Raw genomic sequence first — 21,005 nt, forward strand, 5'->3', positions numbered from 1 at the left:
CACACCCATTATGGTGGCTATTACAAAAAAAGCAAACAATAGCAAGTGTGGGAAGGATGTGGAAAAATTGGAACTCTGGTACATTGCTGGTGGGAACATAAAGTGGTGCAACTGTTGTGGTTTTGAAGCTTCCCCCCAAAGCTAAACATAGAATTACCTTTTTTTTTTTTTTTTGCCATGCTGCTGGGCTTGTGGGATCCAATTCTCCAATGAGGGATTGAACCCCGGTCTTTGGCAGGAGAGCATGGAGTCCTAACCATTGGACCGCCAGGGAATTCCCTATAAAATTACAATATTGATCTAGCAATTTCACTCCTAGATATACCTCCAAAAGAATTGAAAACATGGACTCAGACAGATACTTGTACACCAGTGTTCTTAGCAGCATAATTCACAATAGCCAAAAGGTAGAAACAATCTAAGTGTTCATCACCAGATGAATGGATTAACAAAATGTGGTATATACACACCATGGAATATTATTCAGCCTTAAAAAGGAATGAAGTGTTGATATATACTACAACATGGAAGAACAGTACAAACATAAGTGAAATAAGCCAAACACAAAAGGACAAATGATTCCACTTACACGAGGCATTTAAAATAGGCTAATTCATAGAGACAGAAAGTAGACTAGACTAGAGGTATTACCAGGGGCTTCGGGGGGGGGGCAAAATAAGGAGTTATTTCTTAAAGGGTGTAAATTTTCTGTTTGGAATGATGAACAATTTCTAAATGAGGGAGGTTATGAGTATGTGGGGTCGAGGAGTATATTGGAACTCTTTGTACTTTCAGTTCAATTTTGCTGTGAACCTAGAACTATTCTAAAAAATAAAGTCTATTTTTTTAAAAAAAAAGTTCTGGAAATAGACTGTGGCAATAATTACACAATATTGTGAATGTACTTAATGCCACTTAATTGTATACTTAAAAATAGCTAAAATGGTAAATTTTATGTATTTTTTACTACAATAAAAAAAGAACCAAAGAGAGAAGTTCTAGTAACTAGTTAAAGCTTTATTATCTAGCCATGTGATTTTGAATTAAACATTGCTCCATGTTTAATAACAACTGTTTTGTTGTTATTCCTGTCTTTTCCGCTTCTCTTACAATCCATATTAGAAAATTCCGTCCCTCTGTCTTCAAAATATAATATGAATCTGGCCACGACTTTACATCCACCACAACCCACACCCTCCAGTTTAAGTCCCCATCACTTCTCCCCTGGATTCTGTGGTAGGACTACTAACTTCCCTACTTCCACACTACACTCCCTCTACTGTAGGCACACTATAGTCTATTCTCTGGACAGCAAGCAGGTCATATCACTCCCCTGTGCAAAGCCCTTCCATCATACTTTCATTTATTTAACATGCTAGACTGTTCTGGGACAGTGACAAAAATCCATGACCTCATGGAGCTTATATTTTAGTGAATTTAGAATATAATACAAAATTCTTAAGCAACCTACAAGTATGATCTGGTTCCAGCTTACCTCTCTGACTTCATTTTAGCCCATGGCCCTGTGGAGAGCATTTCTCTAAACAAGATTAGAATTCTGTTGGAAAGGAAGTAAGGGGTGAATGGTTGTTAAAAAATGTTCATACCTACATTAAAAAGTGCTTGCCAAAGTTCCCTCCCCAGTGAGACAACCCAGGGCCTTATCTGGTTACTGTGTTCAGCTCCAAGACCAGAATTTTTGGCTGATGTATATAGTCTTCCTCGTCACATTTGGATATGACCCCTTGAGGCCTGGCAACCTGAAACTTAAGTTATCTATATCTAAGCTATCTTAAAAATGATGGAGAAGTAGAAATAGTATAACTACAGTGAAAGTCTAATTCTGGAAAGGGGAGAATGGATGAAAAAATAGTACACAGTTATCATTGATCCATAGCATACATTATACCAACTAGGCAGGAATATGGAAGACTCCCTCCCTGGGGGTGGAGTGAGTTTTTTGGCCAGCCAATTGGGAACCTCCAAATTTGTTCTCTGTGGGAATCTTCCTTACTGCCACCATGGCCCCTGTTTTTTCCTGCTAGATAGATGGTCTTGCTTGTCCTTATTCTCCATGGCTATACCAGAGGTGGGCATGGGGTAAATGCCTTTTCTGGAGATGGACTACTCAACTTTAGCGGTGGTACAAGTTGGGAGCCTAGAAAGGCAATAGACTGTTAGGCTTAGGGATTCTTTGGCACTACAGTTTCTATGACAGCTCAGTAGCCTTTGGTTCAATTCCTTCTGCTAGTTCCCACAGCCAAAGATTTTTTTTCCTAGTCACTGTAGCCAGAAGGATACAAAGCTCTGATGGGCTAGCCTTGGGACCTACACGTACCACTGGAACTAGGGGAGAATGTTGCTTCTCTCTTAATCCCATGAGTGTGTGTGTGTGGGGGAGTTCCCCATTTTAAAATCAGGATGCTATTGCCACAAGAAGGGGAAATGGAGGCTAGGTGGCAAATAATATACACTTAGAGACATGCTTTAGCTCAAGTGTTCTCCACCTCTATAGAGAAGACTGATATTCACATTTGTGACACATTTCCATGGATACGCTCACAAAATAATGTCAGTCTCTGGTAGCTATCTATAAACCCCCCTATCCTCTCCCAGAAAGCATATTGAAGTGTACTTATATCGAAGTGATGTTATTACAGAGATAACCTTAATCTACTCTAATTTTTAAATGTGTCACTTGCAAATTTTGACACTTTATCATTACTAACAAATTTCTTGTGACTTACCTTGTGTTACCTTGTGACACAAATGTGTCACAATTGTTATACATTTGTTGGGGGAAGGGTCTTATCTGTGGCACACCAGTACTCCTGAGTTATGTCTTGTTTTGATCTCTTAATAAAATTAACCTTCCTTCTTTGAGCACACATTGCCACGTGACAGAGAGAGGCACCCAGGATAATGGGGGATGTCTATTGGGATCAAATATTTCCAGAATAATGCACCAAGCAGATAATCTATACAGAAATTATTAGAAATACTGTATGTTTTCAATTAAAACATTCCTATCTTTCCCAATGATTCAAGAATCCTATTTTCTTTCTTCAGAAAATGTAAAGTAGATAATTAATTTTCTAGTCTCCTATACTCTATTAAGGGTGTTCTTCATCTCACATTTGTGTACTTCTTGGGCAAAAGCGTCAGTAACAAGCGAGCTATCTTAACTATAGAAATAATGTACGTTATTAAATTCCCAGCATAAAGTTAGTCACTTGGGTAAATTAACAGAGAGTAAAACTAACATCAGCCTCATCCTAAAATTCAGAGTCCTTTTCTTTAAGACCAAGTAAGATAGTTCCTCAAAGAAACTTGAAGCAGCTAACTTTCAGGGTCCATAAGCCTGAGAGATGGTGACTTTAAACCCTGGAGAAGGGGGATTTCCCTGGTGGTGCAGTGGTTAAGAATCTGCCTGCCAGTGCAAGGGACACGGGTTCAAGCCCTGGCCCAGGAAGATCCTACATGCCGCGGAGTAACTAAGCCCGTTAGCCACAACTACTGAGCCCACATGTCACAACTACTGAAGCCCGCACGCCTAGAGCCCATGCTCCCAACAAGGGAAGCCACCATAATGAGAAGCCCACACACCACAAGGAAGAGTAGCCCCTGCTCGCCGTAACCAAAGAAAGCCCGAGCACAGCAGTGAAGACCCAATGCAGCCAAAAATAAAAATAAATAATAAAATAAATAAATTAAAAAAACAAACCTGGAGAAGGCACTAGGCTTCCTTATTTGGCTTTCATTTTCCTTTTCGATATCATTCAGGAAATGTTTCCTCATCTGTGATGGAAGGGAGGCAGCATTCTAGAGAAGATTAAGTACTGTACTACTGCAGATTTCCTCTCTTTAAAAAAAAAAATCTCTAGTTAAATTTGCAACAGCAAGTTTGCCCCATTTCAAAGGAAACTAATGTGCAAAACTCCAATTTACAGGTTTAGAATGTTGCAGAATGAGTTTTAATTTTATGAAATGCACTAAGTGTACCTGAGGATAGACTATATAATGATGTGTTCCCCTAATGTTTTTAAATACTGTAGTATGATTGTTTACAGACTTTTATATACGAAGAGGAGAGCAAAAGAAGCAGAGAAACCTAAGGCTAAAAGCCTTAGAAGCCATGGCCGAATGGGTGATGAATCAGAAGTGAAGATAAAACATGTAGAAGATTATAATTAGAAAATTAATCCAATAAATATTTATTTGTTTTTGCCTAAACATGTATTAAACAGAACAATACAAAGATAAGTAAGACAGGATCCTGTATTCTCAAGTCACCTGGTGAGATGAAACCATCTTATGTGATGCAAATAGAGAATAAGTTCAAAACTGCATGATACAATTTGTTTCTTAAAAGTATATAGAATATATGGGCTTCCCTGGTGGCGCAGTGGTTGAGAGTCTGCCTGCCGATGCAGGGGACACGGGTTCGTGCCCCGGTCCGGGAGGATCCCACACGCCGCGGAGCGGCTGGGCCCGTGAGCCATGGCTGCTGAGCCTGCGCGTCCGGAGCCTGTGCTCCGCAATGGGAGAGGCCACAACAGTGAGAGGCCCGCATACCTCAAAAAAAATAAAAAAGTATATAGAATATATGTGTATGTATAACTGAATCACTTTGCTGTACACCTGAAACTAACACAACACTGTAAATCAAATATACTCTAATATAAAATAAAAATTAAATTTTAAAAAAGTATATAGAAATGGAAGATGGTGAGGTAGTCAGAGAAGACTGGGAAAGGCGATACTTGAAGTAGAACTTGCAAAGTAGAGAGGCCAAGGAATAGAGAGAGTCATTTCAGAAAGACACGAATGACCATGCAATGTGGGGGCCCATGAGACCAGCTTGACTACAACAGAGGGTGAAAGTTTAAAAAAATCTACTCTAAATTGAATAAAGTGCCTAAGGATGGGCCAGATTATGGGGAAATGCAGCAGGCAACAGAGAGCGTTTGTAGAAAATAGCTTGATAAAATGTGGCGTTTTTTATTTTGTTTATTTTTGGCTGCGTTGGGTCTTCGTTGCTGCACAGGCTTTCACTAGTTGCTGCAGGTGGGCTCTACTCTTTGTTGCGGTGTGCGGGCTTCTCATTGAGTGGCTTCTCTTTGTTGCAGAGCATGGGCTCTAGGCGCGTGGGCTTCAGTAGTTGTGACACATGGGCTCAGTAGTTGTGGCTTGCAGGCTCTAGAGCGCAGCCTCAGTAGTTGTGGCGCACAGGCTTAGTTGCTCTGAAGCATGTGGGATCTTCCCGGACCAGGGCTTGAACCTGTGTCCTCTGAATTAGCAGGCGGATTCTTAACCACTGCACCACCAGCGAAGTCCCTAAAAATGTGTTTTAAGAGAACAATTTGGCAGTGATGTACAGAATGAGATTGCAAGGTAGATTGGATTGAAGGCTGTTGAAATAATTTAAATCTTGTCAGTAAATATTTATTGAGTGCCTACTAACTATATCATTGCATTCTATACTGTGGAGGATACAAAGAAGAGTAAGATATACATAATTCCTGTACTTAAGGGGCCAACAGGTAGACTTGTATGACAAAGACATAAATTAAGTAGAGAATTAAGAGGATGATTTTTCTGGTCTCAGAATCTTTGAGTTTGCCATAAGAGAGCCTCAAAGTACTGTAGAGGCTCAAAAAGAGACATTAAGTTGGGGATAAAGAAAGGTTTTTTTAAAAGAGGTATCTTTTGACATGGGCCATGAAGGAGGAGCAGGATCTCAAGAGGCAGCGATGAGGGAAGGAAATTCCAGACAGTGGGAAGCAAAATGATTCTGTTGGGAAAGTACTACTTTAAAACTGGGTTCAATCCCCGGTCAGCAACCAGTTCTGTCCTCTTGAACAAACTATACAGCCTCTCAGAACTTTAATTTCCCCTCTGTAAAATGAGGATAATATTTGTCCTACCTCACAGTGTTGTAAAGATTAAATAATAATATATGAAGCGTATAGCATGCTCACTGGCATATAATTGGTGCATCCAACAAATGTTAGCTAGGACTGTTATAATAATAAAGTGAGTAAAGAGTGCAGAGGATAATAAGCATAAATGTCCTGGAAACATGAAGAAAACTACCTGCTTTGAGTGTAAGATTTATGTGAGGATAGTTGTCTTGGTCTGTTTGGACTTCTATAACAAAATACCATAAACTGGGTGGCTTATAAATGACAGAAATTTATTTCTCACAGTTGTGGAGGCTGGGAAGTCTAAGATCAAGACACTGGCAGATTCAGTGTCTGGTGAGGCCCTCTTCCTGGTTCACAGATGGCTGTCTTTTCGCTGTGTCCTCACATGATGGAAAGGCAAAGGGAGCTCTCTAGGCCGGAACTGTTCAACATAAGCCTGCAATGGGTTGTCATATTAGAAAGAAAAGAATCTATTAAAGAGCACTAATCTCATGCCAAACACAGAGACTCAGGATTCAGAAGCCAATTTCAATGTTTTCACTGACCAAAGATGGGACAATATGAATATCAATAAGGATAAAACTGCATTGAATTGAAGCACATAAAATTTGGTTAAATCCATGAATTCATAATGATACAAGAAAAACTCAATGGTTTTGCAATGTATGGACCTTATCTGGATCTCAATTCAAAAAAATCATTTTTTTAAATGTATAAGATAGGGAAATGTAAATACTGACATGTTTGAGGACATTAAGAAATTATTGTTAATTTATTTTAGATGTAATCATGGTATTGGGGTTTCATTTATTTCAGAGTCTTTATGTTTTAGAGATACACACTGGAATATTTACATCTGAAAGAATCTGATATCTAGTATTTGGTTCAAAATAATCTGGGTAGTGGGAGGGTAAATAAAGCAAGACTGGCCACGTATTGATAATTTTTGAAACAGGATAATGGTCTCACGGGTGTTCATTTTGCTATTACTGCTCCCATTTTCCATCGCAACAAAAAGAATAAAATGCCTAGGAACAAACCTACCTAAGAAGACAAAAGACCTGTATGCAGAAAACTATAAGACACTGATGAAAGAAATTAAAGATGATACCAACAGTTGGAAAGATATACCATGTTCTTGGATTGGAAGAATCAACATTGTGAAAATGACTATACTACCAAAGCAATCTAAAGATTCAATGAAATCCCTGTCAAACTACCAATGGCACTTTTCACAGAACTAGAACAAAAATTTTTACAATTTGTATGGAAACACAAAAGACCCCGAATAGCCAAAGCAATCTTGAGAAAGAAAAACGGAGCTGGAGGAATCAGGCTCCCTGACTTCAGAGTATACTACAAAGCCACAGTAATCAAGACAATATGGTACTGGCACAAAAACAGAAATATAGATCAATGGAACAGGATAGAAAACCCAGAGATAAACCCATGCACATATGGTCATCTTATCTTTGATAAAGGAGGCAAGAATATACAATGGAGAAAAGACACCCTCTTCAATAAGTGGTGCTGGGAAAACTGGACAGCTACATGTAAAAGAATGAAATTAGAACACTTCCTAACACCATACACAAAAATAAACTCAAAATGGATTAAAGACCTAAATGTAAGGCCAGACACTATAAAACTCTTAGAGGAAAACATAGGTAGAACACTCTATGACATAAATCACAGCAAGATCCTTTTTGACCCACCTCCTAGAGAAATGGAAATAAAAACAAAAATAAACAAATGGGACCTAATGAAACTTAAAAGCTTTTGCACAGCAAAGGAAACCATAAACAAGATGAAAAAACAACCCTCAGAATGGGAGAAAATATTTGCAAATGAAGTAACTGACAAAGGATTAATCTCCAAAATATACAAGCAGCTCATGGAGCTCAATATCAAAAAAAACAAACAACTCAATCAAAAAATTGGTGCAAGACCTAAATAGACTTTTCTCCAAAGAAATATACAGATTGCCAACAAACACATGAAAAGATGTTCAACATCACTAATCATTAGAGAAATGCAAATCAAAACCACAATGAGGTATCACCTCACGCCAGTCAGAATGGCCATCATCAAAAAATCTACAAACAATAAATGCTGGAGAGGGTATGGAGAAAAGGGAACCTTCTTGCGCTGTTGGTGGGAATGTAAATTGATACAGCCACTATGGAGAACAGTATGGAGGTTCCTTAAAGAACTAAAAATAGAACTACCATATGACCCAGCAATCCCACTACTGGGCATATACCCTGAGAAAACCATAATTCAAAAAGAGACATGTACCCCAATGTTCATTGCAACACTATTTACAATAGCCAGGACATGGTACCAACCTAAATGTCCATCGACAGATGAATGGATATAGAAGATGTGGCACATATATACAATGGAATATTACTCAGCCATAAAAAGAAACGAAATTGAGTTATTTGTAGTGAGGTGGTTGGACCTAGAGTCTGTCATACAGAGTGAAGTAAGTCAGGAAGAGAAAAACAAATACCGTATGCTAACACATATATATATGGAATCTAAAAAAAAAATGGTTCTGCTAAACCTAGGGGCAGGACAGGAATAAAGACGTAGATATAGAGAATGGACTTGAGGACACAGGGAGGGGGAAGGGTAAGCTGGGATGAAGTGAGAGCATGGCATGGACATATATACACTACCAAATGTAAAATAGATAGCTAGTTGGAAGCAGCCGCAGAGCACCGGGAGATCAGCTCGGTGCTTTGTGACCACCTAGAGGGGTGGGAGGGAGACGCAAGAGGGAGGGGATATGGGGATATATGTATACATATAGCTGATTCACTTTGTTATACAGCAGAAGCTAACACAACATTGTAAAGCAATTATACTCCAATAAAGATGTTAAAAAAATTGTTTTCCATAATAAAAATCTTTAAAAAAAAAAAACTAGATGGGGGACTTCCCTGGTGGTCCAGTGGGTAAGACTCCATGCTCCCAATGCAGGGGACCTGGGTTTAATCCTTGGTCAGGGAACTAGATCCCACATGCATGCCACAACTTAGTTCGCATGTTGCAACTAAGAGTCTGCATGCCTCAACTAAGAGTCCACATGCCGCAATGAAGATCCCGTGTGCCGCAACTAAGACCCAGTGCAGCCAAAATAAGTTAATTAATTTAAAAAATATTTTTAAAAAATAAATGAATAAATAAAAATTTAAAAAGCTAGATGGTTACAAACATGAAAATGTCTGCTACAGGTAAGAATATTCAACGTTGTAATGATACTGAGTCTCCACAAATTTATCTATGTGTGTGTGTATTAAACTTTATTTATAATACATATAGTAATTTAATATAAATATATCAATTTACATAAAAACTCAGAATTTTTCAGGAAGCTTGATAAACTGATTTTTAAAACTCATATGGAAAAGTTAACAGGCACAAAATGTTAAGACAACTTTGAAAAAGAAGAACAAACATAGGAGTGGCAGGGGTGACTTACCCTATTAGACATCGAGACATATTCAAAGCTATTTTAATTAAAACTGTGTGGTATTGAAGGGACAATAGATTAAAAAAAACAGATCGGTGGGCTCAGAAACTGACCCATGTATAAATGGGAATTCTCACTTGGGTGAGAATTAGACAACAGTAGGTCATGGATGAGTTGTGTTAAAAAGAATAAGGTGGATTTTCCTAGGAAATCATGGAGGAAGCTGGGATTTCAGGAACTTAATCCTAATCTCTTCATAGCTAAAGTTTTCCATCTGAAAATTGTTGTTTCTAGGTAAAGTGAATAATCAAAATGATGAAAAATTAAAGGGTAAACGTGTACTGGTGTTATTTTGCTGAGCTTTTTCTACTGATCTCCTCTACTGGGGGCTCTTTTTGATGGTTTACTGCACCTGCTTTATCTCCAAAACTGCAGCAAGAGAGCCAGATGTAGCAAATCTAGTTAGATTTTAAATGAAACTGAAATGAAAATTCACTTCCTCATTGTGGATACCTCATGTGACAAGTTCCAATTTCTTTTTAAAGTCACTTTAACTGAAGTCTCTTTGTTGCCTTTGAAATCTTTGGAGAGAGCCCACCATCAAGCATTCTTAGTATGGGAGCACCTGCTGGTTCTATCATGTACGTACTGTCTGTTCTTTTTCTCCTACTTGGTCCTTAAGTCCTTCGTTTGTGTTTTTAGCTTACTCTGTCTGCCAGGTTTTACATCATTTGTTACAGGAAGTAAACTAAAGAAATCATTGTTGCTCAATTTGCCTCTTCTTTTTTTGACTAAAAAGAGTCTATTTTTGAAAAGTTAATGTCTGCTTAAACATCTAAAGCCTGAGGCGGACACATAGCTTTCTTTGGAATATAATTTGAAGATTTACATGGTGAAAAATCCAGCTGTTTTGAATTTTAAAAAGTGGAAAAGAAAGTAGAATCCAGTTTGAGGGAGTTAGTCACTGAATTTCTGTTGAAGTCTCTTTGTATTAAATATAGAAGTGGTGTTTTCAAAAGCAGTTAACCTCTTCTTTTGAAATAGATATTTTGATTTTTAGGGGAAAAGAAAGGTTAAAAGGTAAAAATGATCCAAGGATGGGAAAGCAATACACAGGAGTTGTCTTTTAACTATCTCTGAAGGTTGTGGATAGACCAGTTAAGAGGAGCTTGTGTATTCAAAAATTATGACGATAAACTGATTTTTCAAAGGTATGCCTTCTTCTTAAGGATTTTTTTTTTTCTGGAAAGGAGGAAAGAGGATTTCCCTTGGTTAGATTTGTTGTCAAGTCCCTGCTTCCTCATCTCCACATCCCCCCAAATTTAGATGTAAATTTGGCTTACCAGATATCAGGAAACTTTTTGAAAATCACTTTTAAAGTGCTACTAAGAATTGGAAGTGGTATTTCAGACAAAAATCTGCAGTTACTCCCTGTCACTGTATAATCCAGAAAGTTTCCTGCATAATTCTGCTTTGTAATATTCTGTCCCCTTGACAGGCTCTGCATTCCTACTTTTTGTTGTGAAAAAAATATGGTCACAATAGATGCAGCTAACAGCTACTCTTCCTATGTTACCTTTCCTTTAACAGAATGAAATGGCTGGTGTGGGTGCTCCTGCTGTGCTCCTCTGTGATGGCACAACAGCACAGAGATTCTACTCTGGATCATCACTGGGATCTCTGGAAGAAAACCTATGGGAAACAATACAAGGAACAGGTAGATGGGCTGCCACTTGAGCAATTTGCTTTTACTCAAGTACCCTACGTATTGTGACAAGCAGTGTTTTCAATAAATGTTACACACTTCTCTCTTGCCAGATTCTGTTCTTGGTACTAGAGATACAACAGGAAACAAAATAAAGTTCCTGTTGTTTTTTTTAAAAAATAAATTTATTTATTTTTGGCTGCGTTGGGTCTTTGTTGCTGTGCACGGGCTTTCTCTAGTTGTGGTGAGCGGGGGCTACTCTTCGTTGCGTTGCACGGGCTTCTCATTGCAGTGGCTTCTCTTGTTGCAGAGCACGGCTTCTAGGCGCGCAGGCTTCAGGAGTTGTGGCATGTGGGGTCAGTAGTTGTGCTTCACGGGCTCTAGAGCTCAGGCTCAGTAGTTGTGGCGCACGGGCTTAGTTGCTCCGCAGCATGTGGGATCTCCCTGGACCAGTGCTCGAACCCGTGACCCCTGCATTGGCAGGCGGATTCTTAACCACTGCGCCACCAGGGAAGTCCCAAAGTTCCTGTTTTTATGGAGCTTATATCCTAAAAGGAGAGACAGGAAAGAAGTAGAGAAAAATAAAGCAAGGCATGGGGGAGTTGGAAGGGTCCTGTGTGATGGCTGTGAGGGGTTGGGAGTGATTATTTTATACATATGATAGAATGGTCAGGGAAGGCTTCACATATAAGGTGACATTTGAGCAGAGAAAGGATAGAAGCCAGGGAGCAAGCAAAGTAGAAAACTGGAGTGAGAGTCCCAGGCCAAGAGGGAAGGAGTGCATGTCTTAGGAGCAGAAAAGGCCTCTTTCAGTCCCTGGCATAGAGAAGCACTGGCAGATATTATTTCTTGACTCTCACTTCCCAGTTTGTACTTTTATTTTTATTTCAAAACATACTTCTTGATTGATTTTAAGATTTTAATCCCGGTGCTTCAAATAACTAAGTCCTATAACTGTATAATATTTCTGAGTTTGTAAGCAAGGATTATATATTTACTTATTTGATGTATGGTTTTTGTATAAAAATGGTCTGAGTTGTTTTCTTAGTACTGATGAATTTCACCCTCACCCACTCCCCTTTAGGACCAGACCTCTAATTTCAGCGTTGACTAGAGTTAGATGTGCAGTTAGCACCACTATTTGGTTAAATGAATATTATCTCGCTTTTTAATGATTCTAGTCCATCAGGAGGAATGAAAATGACTTTTGATTAGTATCCTACCGTTAAAATGTATCTCAAAGTTCTCTTCTATTTTTTCTTTCCTATACTTCATTAGATTTATTTTTTCTTTATTTCATTTTTTCCCTCTAGTTGTTTGGAAGTATATCTGTACATGTCCATTACTGCGGTAACAGTAAAATCTTGCTCCAAGACAGAGGGACTGCATCCAGACTTACTACCTAGAGCCAGGGCCTAGGCCTGGGTTCTGATACTCAATGAAATGAGGCAGAAAAGAGTTATTGCTGACTGCTCGTTGGGCTACGGCTTGTCGTAAACTCCGGGCTTGGGGGTGGAGGTGAGGGTCGGCGATTCTAGGAGGCACCATGTACATTGCATTCTATGTAAATCAAGCTCCTGGAGGGCAACAAAATCAACAGTCTGAATATGAATTCACTCTGGATAAAATTAGGATAATAGGACCAAAATTATTTTTAAAACTATGTATAATGGAATAACATCTGCATGAATGAACAAGAAATTGTGAAATGTATTAGAAATCCAATTAGAAATCTCAGAAATGAAAAAAATATAGTCATTGAAATAAGAACTCAATTAAAGGGATAAACTCCAGACTGGAAAGAGCTGGATAGAATCAGCAATCTGAAAGATAGTACTGAGGCATTCATCAAGAAGGCAGCACACAAAAATAAAAAGGAAAAACTATGAAAATGCAGGTAAAGAGATGAAAGAGAGTTTGTGGCTCCATCTGATGGAATGGTGGAGAAGCAATATTTGAAGAGATACTGGTTGAGAATTTTCCAGATATGAAAAAACATGTTCCTGAGTCCTCCAGCCAAAAGTGCTTTCTGGGCTTCCCTGGTGGCACAGTGGTTGAGAGCCCGCCTGCCGATGCAGAGAACACGGGTTCGTGCCCCGGTCCAGGAAGATCCCACATGCCGCAGAGCAGCTGGGCCCGTGAGCCATGGCCGCTGAGCCTGCGCGTCCGGAGCCTGTGCTCCGCAAGGCCGCAACAGTGAGAGGCCCGCGTACTGCAAAAAAAAAAAAAAAAAAGAGCTAGAAATTTATAATCAGCTAAACTATTTTGCAAGAGTGAGGGTAAAAGAGAAAATATATATATATATTTATTTTTTGCGGTATGCAGGCCTCTCACTGTTGTGGCCTCTCCCGTTGCAGAGCAACAGGCTCCGGATGCGCAGGCTCAGCGGCCATGGCTCACGGGCCCAGCCGCTCCGCGGCATGTGGGATCTTCCCGGACCGGGGCACGAACCCATGTCCCCTGCATCGGCAGGCGGACTCTCAACTACTGTGCCACCAGGGAAGCCCGAGAAAATATTTTTAAAAAACTTATAATCATTAAGTGAGTTTACCACTTACAAAGGATATACTTCAACAAACTGCAACTTCTAAAAAAAACTTTTTGGCAAATTGAGGAAGTTCATTGTGTATATGTAAAATGATATTAATCACCATCAGAGCAATTAAGAGGAAGAGTTAAGATTACTGTGCAATTTTACCAGTTATATTGGATATATTCATTTATTTGTATGCTCCCAAACAGATCCACACTTAATAGAATGCTTCATAATATGTTTATTTTCATTATTGAACACATATTTGAAGGATTCAGTATAACTATGTTCTTTTTCCTTATATTTTAGAATGAGGAAGCAGCACGGCGTCTCATCTGGGAAAAGAATCTAAAAACTGTGATGCTTCACAATCTAGAGCATTCAATGGGAATGCATTCATATGATCTAGGCATGAACCACCTGGGAGACATGGTAGGTAAATTATAAATAATCCTATTTTCATCTCTGGGTAAACAGGATTTCTGTCTCCCCAAAGGCAATTTGAAGGCAAACAACAAAGGAGTGTTTTCTGTATGTGTATAAAATTAGAAAACAGAATTTAATGACATAAGAATTTGTACAGATTGCTTCTTTGGTCCTACTGTGATCACTTTCCTTAACAAATCCCTTCTTTAAAGGAGAATTTTTAACTCGCAGACCACTGTTACTTTTATTTTTAGTAATTCTAGAAAGCATTGCCTAAAGGCTACTCAAAATATTTTAGAATAAGTTAACATAGTTATGTAAGTCTAAATTTATAATTTAATATGGCCCACTTGCTTTCTTAATGGGGGAGTGTGGGTATTTAATATCACAAATCATCTCCCATTAGTTATTAGATTCTGTTCTACCCTACAAAACTTTTTCACTGTGGCCAAAATTAAGAATCATAGTACCCCTCGGAAAGGAACACCCTAAGTAGATTAAATGCAGGAATCTCTTTTATAATTCTTTCTCACAAGGAAAACCAGTTTAGTCCACTTTTTAGACAACCTTTTATAAAATTCTGCCTTGCTTTGAACCAAAAATCTGCTTCTCTGTAACCTAGTTTTTATCATTTTCTTCTTCTCCTTCCCAATGCCTAACTGTGATGCTAATGGCAAAGTGTAAGACTAAAGAGACCCAGATAATTCACCTCCCAGATAGTTACCTATGTTAGTCACAGCTACCACTTGTTTCTCTCAGTTGTTAAATATATTCACAGTTACAGTTATCAGGATATTGAAAAGAAGGGTATAAGTGAAAGGAGCTATGTATATATCTTTGTAGACCAGTGAAGAAGTGATATCTTTGATGAGTTCCCTGAGAGTTCCCAGCCAATGGCAGAGAAATGTCACTTACAAGTCAAACCCTAATCAGAAATTGCCTGATTCTCTGGACTGGAGAGAGAAGGGGTGTGTTACTGAAGTGAAATACCAGGTGAGTATTGTCATCCCAGGCCTCTGTACCCCAGATAGAGATCTCTCTTCCTTAAATACTGAGTCTAGCTACATAATCTGGCAGTGAATCTCATAGTCCCTTAGGTTCCTTTCTAAGTATGTTTGCTATTCTTGTCTTCCCAACTACATTGTGAGCTCCTGAAGGGCCAGGACCACATATGATACTTTTTGTATTCCCCACAGTGCTGAGAACATCAAAGGTTAGAGCCATCAATATTAGACTAAGCAAAAAACTGTGAATTAAGCAAGTAGGTCTTTAAGACAGACCATTAGCATTCATGCTATCCATCAACTGCACTGGACCCTCCACCAAGCCGATTACTTGAGAAATGGTATCATGTGTGTGAGAGAATTTCAATCAGGAAGTTTATTCCTCCAACTCACTTATGAATTTCAGGGTTGAAGGAGAGGAAAAACTAGAGCTAAGGGTGGCCTGTAAATTGTAGTGGTCAAGTTAATTCATGACTAGGCTTATGTTGTTAGAATGAGAAATATGGACTTTATAAATTTGTTCCTATGTTTTTGTATTTCCTTTAATTTGCTTGTAAAAAAAAAAAAAAGAAAGAAAGCTACAAAATCCTAAATTAGTTAGGGATATCTAAGGATAAAACACATGTATCACCTTAGAGGTCAGGATAAGGGAAAAGAATCAGTGTCCTGAGCAGCTGCCCCAGCTTGTGACCAAAGAAGAATAGAAAAATTAAGAAGTGAATGATACTGCTAATCTCTTATTCTTTTCCACCTAGATATTTTTCTTTCAACTAGTTTTGGGTTTCTTACTGGAGCTTCCCTAAAACAAAAGTATAAGAAGACCCAATAAACTACATTTCTAAGTGTTAACTATAAATAATTTAATGAGATCCTTTCTCTGGGTGCTTGCATTTTAGGGGGTGATTTTGCTTTGACCAAAGGCAAATTGAATTTGCTTCCTTCCACTAGAGAGCAGAGTGGGATGAGGTGGAGAGAGAGAGAACAATTATGATGTGGCTTAGAACACTCTGCACCTTTTTAAACTAAAGCAACTTTGTGTTTTTCTGTTTGTTTATGCTTCCCTGTAAAATATCTTATGACCAAAAAAATTCTATAGCTAAAAATGTCTGAAAAATGCTAACCTTATGTTTCAGGCATTATTTGGCAGGAGGAAGAGTATTTTAGGTCAAGGGAATCATCCCAGTTCCTCTCAAAAATCACTTTACTCTTAGCATTTATCTCCCTTACTATGGGGTGAAAATAGCTGGGATTTGGTACATGCTCAGTAAGTACTGTTTCTTAATATATTTGAATATGGCAATTATGCTCTGAGCTCAGCCATTCGTAAATATTTATTAAGGTTAGACCTTGCCCAGAGAACAATCAAGTATTTGGTCTTCATTGCCATGGCCTAAGGGAAGAGGAAACTGTAGTGGGGGGAGCTCTTCCTGGATCTGCTGAAAGTGCTGACATGTTGGGAGTTGCCCAGTTTGTGTTATGGAAGTCATCCTTACTGACTCTGTGATTGCCCTTGTGACTTTGTCTCTGTTTTAGGGCTCTTGTGGTGCTTGTTGGGCTTTCAGTGCTGTGGGAGCCCTGGAAGCACAAGTGAAGCTGAAAACAGGAAAGCTAGTGTCCCTGAGTGCACAGAACCTGGTGGATTGCTCAACTGAAAAATATGGGAATAAAGGCTGCAACGGTGGCTTCATGACAGAGGCTTTCCAATATATCATTGATAACAACGGCATCGATTCAGAAGCTTCCTATCCCTACAAAGCCATGGTGTGCCACAAGCAAACTTTTTGTGCCGCCCCTTGACCTCATGCTATCCCTCCAACTCACTGTACTAAACTTATCACCAAGCCAATTGCTTGAGAAGCAGTGCTGCTTGGGGTGTGTGTGTGTGTGTGTGTGTGTGTGTATGAGAGAGAGAGAGAGAGAGAGAGAGAATGAACCTCCATCAAGAATTCTTAAATTCTCAAGAGTTCTCTTTCTTATGCAGCAGCCTACTTAATTTATCAGTGGCACAATGATTTTTAAACAAGCAAGCAGAGTTCATGATTAAAAATAGATTTTCAGGGACTTCCATGGTCCAGTGGTTGAGAATCCGCCTGCCGATGCAGGGGACACGGGTTCGTGCCCCGGTCCGGGAAGATCCCACATGCCGCGGAGCGGCTAGGCCCGTGAGCCATGGCCGCTGAGCCTGCGCGTCCGGAGCCTGTGCTCCGCAATGGGAGAGGCCACAACAGTGAGAGGCCCGCGTACCCCCCCCCAAAAAAAAAAAAAAAGATCTTAAAGCTCTAGTCTCGAGTCTTGATGTAGTATGCCCCTAACAATCCACCTTAGAGTCTGAGAGACATTACCCTGGCAAATTTGCACATATGAAGATGTATACAATTTAAAGCAATAGAACGGTTCTGTATTTCCTCTTTTATTGGTGAAACATAGAACTATTAGGGTTTGGAAGATTTTATGTTTCTTTCTTTAAAAGGAAGAAGGAGCCTTAGACACTTGAAAAGACTAAATAAGGAAAGAAAGCATATTTGAAATCCAGACTTAGGATACTGTCGATTTATAAAGGAAGTTGAAGTATACTTCTTTATCTGATTTATCCTTTTTCCACAGGATGAAAAGTGCCAGTATGATGCAAAAAATCGAGCTGCCACGTGTTCAAGGTATATTGAACTTCCCTTCGGCAGTGAAGATGCCTTAAAAGAAGCTGTGGCCAACAAAGGACCTGTGTCTGTTGCTGTAGATGCACGCCATTCTTCTTTCTTCCTCTACAGAAGTGGTAAAAATCCAGACATGTTATCCTCATGCTTTATACTGCCCTTGCACCATAAGAAAGAGTATTCTTCTTCCCCATCACTATGCCTCTGGATGCTTAGATTAGGTTAAATGGAATCCACCACCTCATATCATTTCATATACATATTTTTATACCCAGTTCTAATTAGTAAAGTAACAGTTGTCAAAATTTACTAAGAGTACAGGCCAGGTACTATGCTAAATTCTTTCTGTGCATTATCTCATTTAATCCTTAAAATAGCCCTATTTTACAGATGAAAAAATTAAGTCTTAGGTTAACTTGCCTAAAGTCATACAGTCTGCAAGCCGTTAGTTGGAATTAGAAACCGTGCTGCCTGACTCCAGAGCTTGAGCTCCTAGCTGCTGTAGCCGCTGTGGAGTGTAGGTACAACACAGTGTACAAGGAGGGTGCCCACTAAGGGTAGAGCATTGTATTAGACAAACTAGAAGGTTATCATCTTTTTTTTTTTTTTTAAACCTCACCTTAAAGATCATTTAATTTAGTAAAGGATGACAATGTATAGAACAAACAATTTAGGAATATATACATAGAAATACAACAATATAAGTTAAAAAATAATTAGGAAAAGGTGGCAGTTCATCAAAGAAGATTTCTGAGGGAGCCGTGATTAGACTGATGCCAAACTTGGCTAAACAAACAAACAGACAAACAAAGCAACAACAACAACAAAACCCTGACAAATACAGCATTGATGGCAAAGAATCATGAACTCTAAATAGTTTAAATGTGAGAGTGTATGTTCCTGACATATACCCAAAACAGTCTAATAAAATAGCATTTTCAAATGTCCTTCATTGCCACACATCACTTACTCTTGTTCTCTACCCATATTTTATTCTCAGGTGTCTACTATGACCCCTTGTGTACTCAGACTGTGAATCATGGTGTACTGGTGATTGGATATGGTAACCTTAACGGGAGAGACTACTGGCTTGTGAAAAACAGGTACTCACACTTTAATGTATATTTAAGTAAAATCAGGAATTTGAGGGAACCTCAACCAATGCTTTCTTGTGATTATGATGATGATCATCGTGATATTGAAAATGGTGAATATTTATAGCTTCTTATAAAGTGACATTTTAAATTACTCAGAATCTTCACTTCCTATTCTGCAGTCAGCTCTTGGTTTTCATGATTTATCTTCTACAGTACTTCTCTGATCATTCCTTGTTGGTCTCCTTTATGAATACCCATTCCTCTGCTTAGCCCCCAGTTGTTGGTCTTTCCTCCAGGGCTCCATCCTCTGCCCATTACTCTTCTTATTCTACATCTTTCTTGGATACAATCATTCCGTTCTTATGATTTCAGCTATAACTATATGCTGATGGATTTCAAATCTCTAGCTCTAGCTCTGACCTCTGCCCTGAACTTCAGACTTATTTATCTGGACACATGCACTTCCACATATCTTAGTTTCTCCAAACTCAGCATGTCCAGGGAACCCAGTGCCCTCCCTACCATTTCGTTCCTTCTCAGAACTTCCCATCTCACTAAAAGGCAACACCACACAACATAGTTACCCAATTAGATACTATGGATTTGTCTTAGATCCTCCAGATCCAATCAAGCAACAAGTCAAACTAATTTTACCTCATATCTGTCCTTGATTCTGCCCCCTCTCCATTTCTTCTATTATCGCTCTAGTTGAGACATCTCTTGCCTGGACTCTCCCTGTAGCCATCTAACTGGTCTCCTTTACTCTTTCTTTTTCTTTTTAATTAAAAAAATATTTAATTATTTTACACAATTTTTAAAGGTTACTTTCCATTTACAGTTATTACAAAATATTGGCTATATTCCCTGGCTTGTACAATACACCCTTGAGCCTATCTTACACCCAATACTTAGTACTGCCCACTCCCCCACCCTGCCACTGGTAACCACTACTTTGTTCTCTATATCTATGAGTCTGCTTCTTTTATGTTATACTCACTAGTTTATTGTATTTTTTAGATTCTACATATAAGCAATATCATACAGTATTTATTTTTCTGTCTGCCTTATTTCATTTAGCATAATGTCCTCCAAGTCCATCCACGTTGCTGCAAATGGCATAATTTTCATTCTTTTTTATGGCTGAGTGGTATTCCATTATATATATATACCACATCTTCTTTATCCATTCATCTGTTGATGGACACTTAGGTTGTTTCCATATCTTGGCTGTTATAAATAATGCTGCTATGAACATTCAGGTACATGTATCTTTTTGAATTCATGTTTTTGGGTTTTTTTTGGATATATACCCAGGTCTCCTTTACTCTTTGTTTGTTTTTTTTTTACAGTACGCGGGCCTCTCACTGTTGTAGCCTCTCCCGTTGCGGAGCACAGGCTCCGGACGCGCAGGCTCAGCGGCCCTGGTTCACGGGCCCAGCCGCTCCGTGGCATGTGGGATCTTCCCGGACCGGGGCACAAACCCGTGTCCCCTGCATCGGCAGGCGGATTCTCAACCGCTGCGCCACCAGGGAAGCCCTCCTTTACTCTTAAATCTGTCTTTTATACTGCTTCCAATCTGGTTTGTCTAAAATATAAGTCTGGGCTTATACCTCTTATACTTAGTACCATTCATTGTGAGATGAATGTTCCCTAGTAGAAAAAATGAGTCGCCTATGTCTGGTCCCTACCTGTCTTGCCAGCCTCAATTCCTGGCACTTGTCTCACATTTTTCATTCTAGTTATATTGAAACATACACAGTTATAGTTCCCATACATATCATTTTACCTTTAATATCTTCATATCTTGGTTATGCTGGCCCCTCTGCCTGAAACATCCTTTCTCCTCACTTGGTTTATTCCTCCTTTCCCTTCAAAACCAGCTCAGGCATTATCTATACCAGAAAGTTTTCCCTAAATTCTTGGGCTAGGCAAAATGTCTTTTTTTCTATGCTCCTAAAATATCCTATGCATACTGGAATATTTTACACATTATATTTAAATTGTATGTTCACCTAACTGTCACTCCAATATTCTGTATGTGCCTTTGGGGCAGAGATTATGTCTTGTCTTTGAATCCTCAGCACAGTATGTGGGCACCTAACAGCCCCTCAATACATGAATTAGCTGACATCCATAAAACCCACAAACAAAAGTAATGTAGCTTTCAGAGGGAAAAAAAGA

At 39.0% G+C, this 21,005-nt stretch overlaps 1 protein-coding gene across 2 annotated transcripts in view; it reads left to right on the forward strand.

Annotated features, from left to right (window-relative positions):
- CTSS (cathepsin S) overlaps positions 1 to 21,005 on the forward strand; it is a 39,973-nt gene that overhangs the window by 1,346 nt on the left and 17,622 nt on the right. Inside the window, exons 2-8 of one of the 2 annotated variants that reach the window (XM_029227913.1) lie at positions 9,954 to 10,049; positions 10,999 to 11,125; positions 13,956 to 14,078; positions 14,916 to 15,065; positions 16,610 to 16,837; positions 17,681 to 17,846; positions 18,728 to 18,830. In XM_029227913.1, coding sequence (XP_029083746.1) covers positions 10,024 to 10,049; positions 10,999 to 11,125; positions 13,956 to 14,078; positions 14,916 to 15,065; positions 16,610 to 16,837; positions 17,681 to 17,846; positions 18,728 to 18,830 — 923 coding nt within the window. In that variant the 5' untranslated portion in view covers positions 9,954 to 10,023. The remainder of the gene's footprint in view (positions 1 to 9,953; positions 10,050 to 10,998; positions 11,126 to 13,955; positions 14,079 to 14,915; positions 15,066 to 16,609; positions 16,838 to 17,680; positions 17,847 to 18,727; positions 18,831 to 21,005) is intronic. The other variant, XM_029227914.1, reaches the window with a different exon arrangement.

Source organism: Monodon monoceros, unplaced genomic scaffold, assembly GCF_005190385.1.
Source record: "Monodon monoceros isolate NGI ecotype Baffin Bay Population unplaced genomic scaffold, NGI_Narwhal_1 Super_Scaffold_18, whole genome shotgun sequence".
NCBI lineage: Eukaryota > Metazoa > Chordata > Mammalia > Artiodactyla > Monodontidae > Monodon > Monodon monoceros.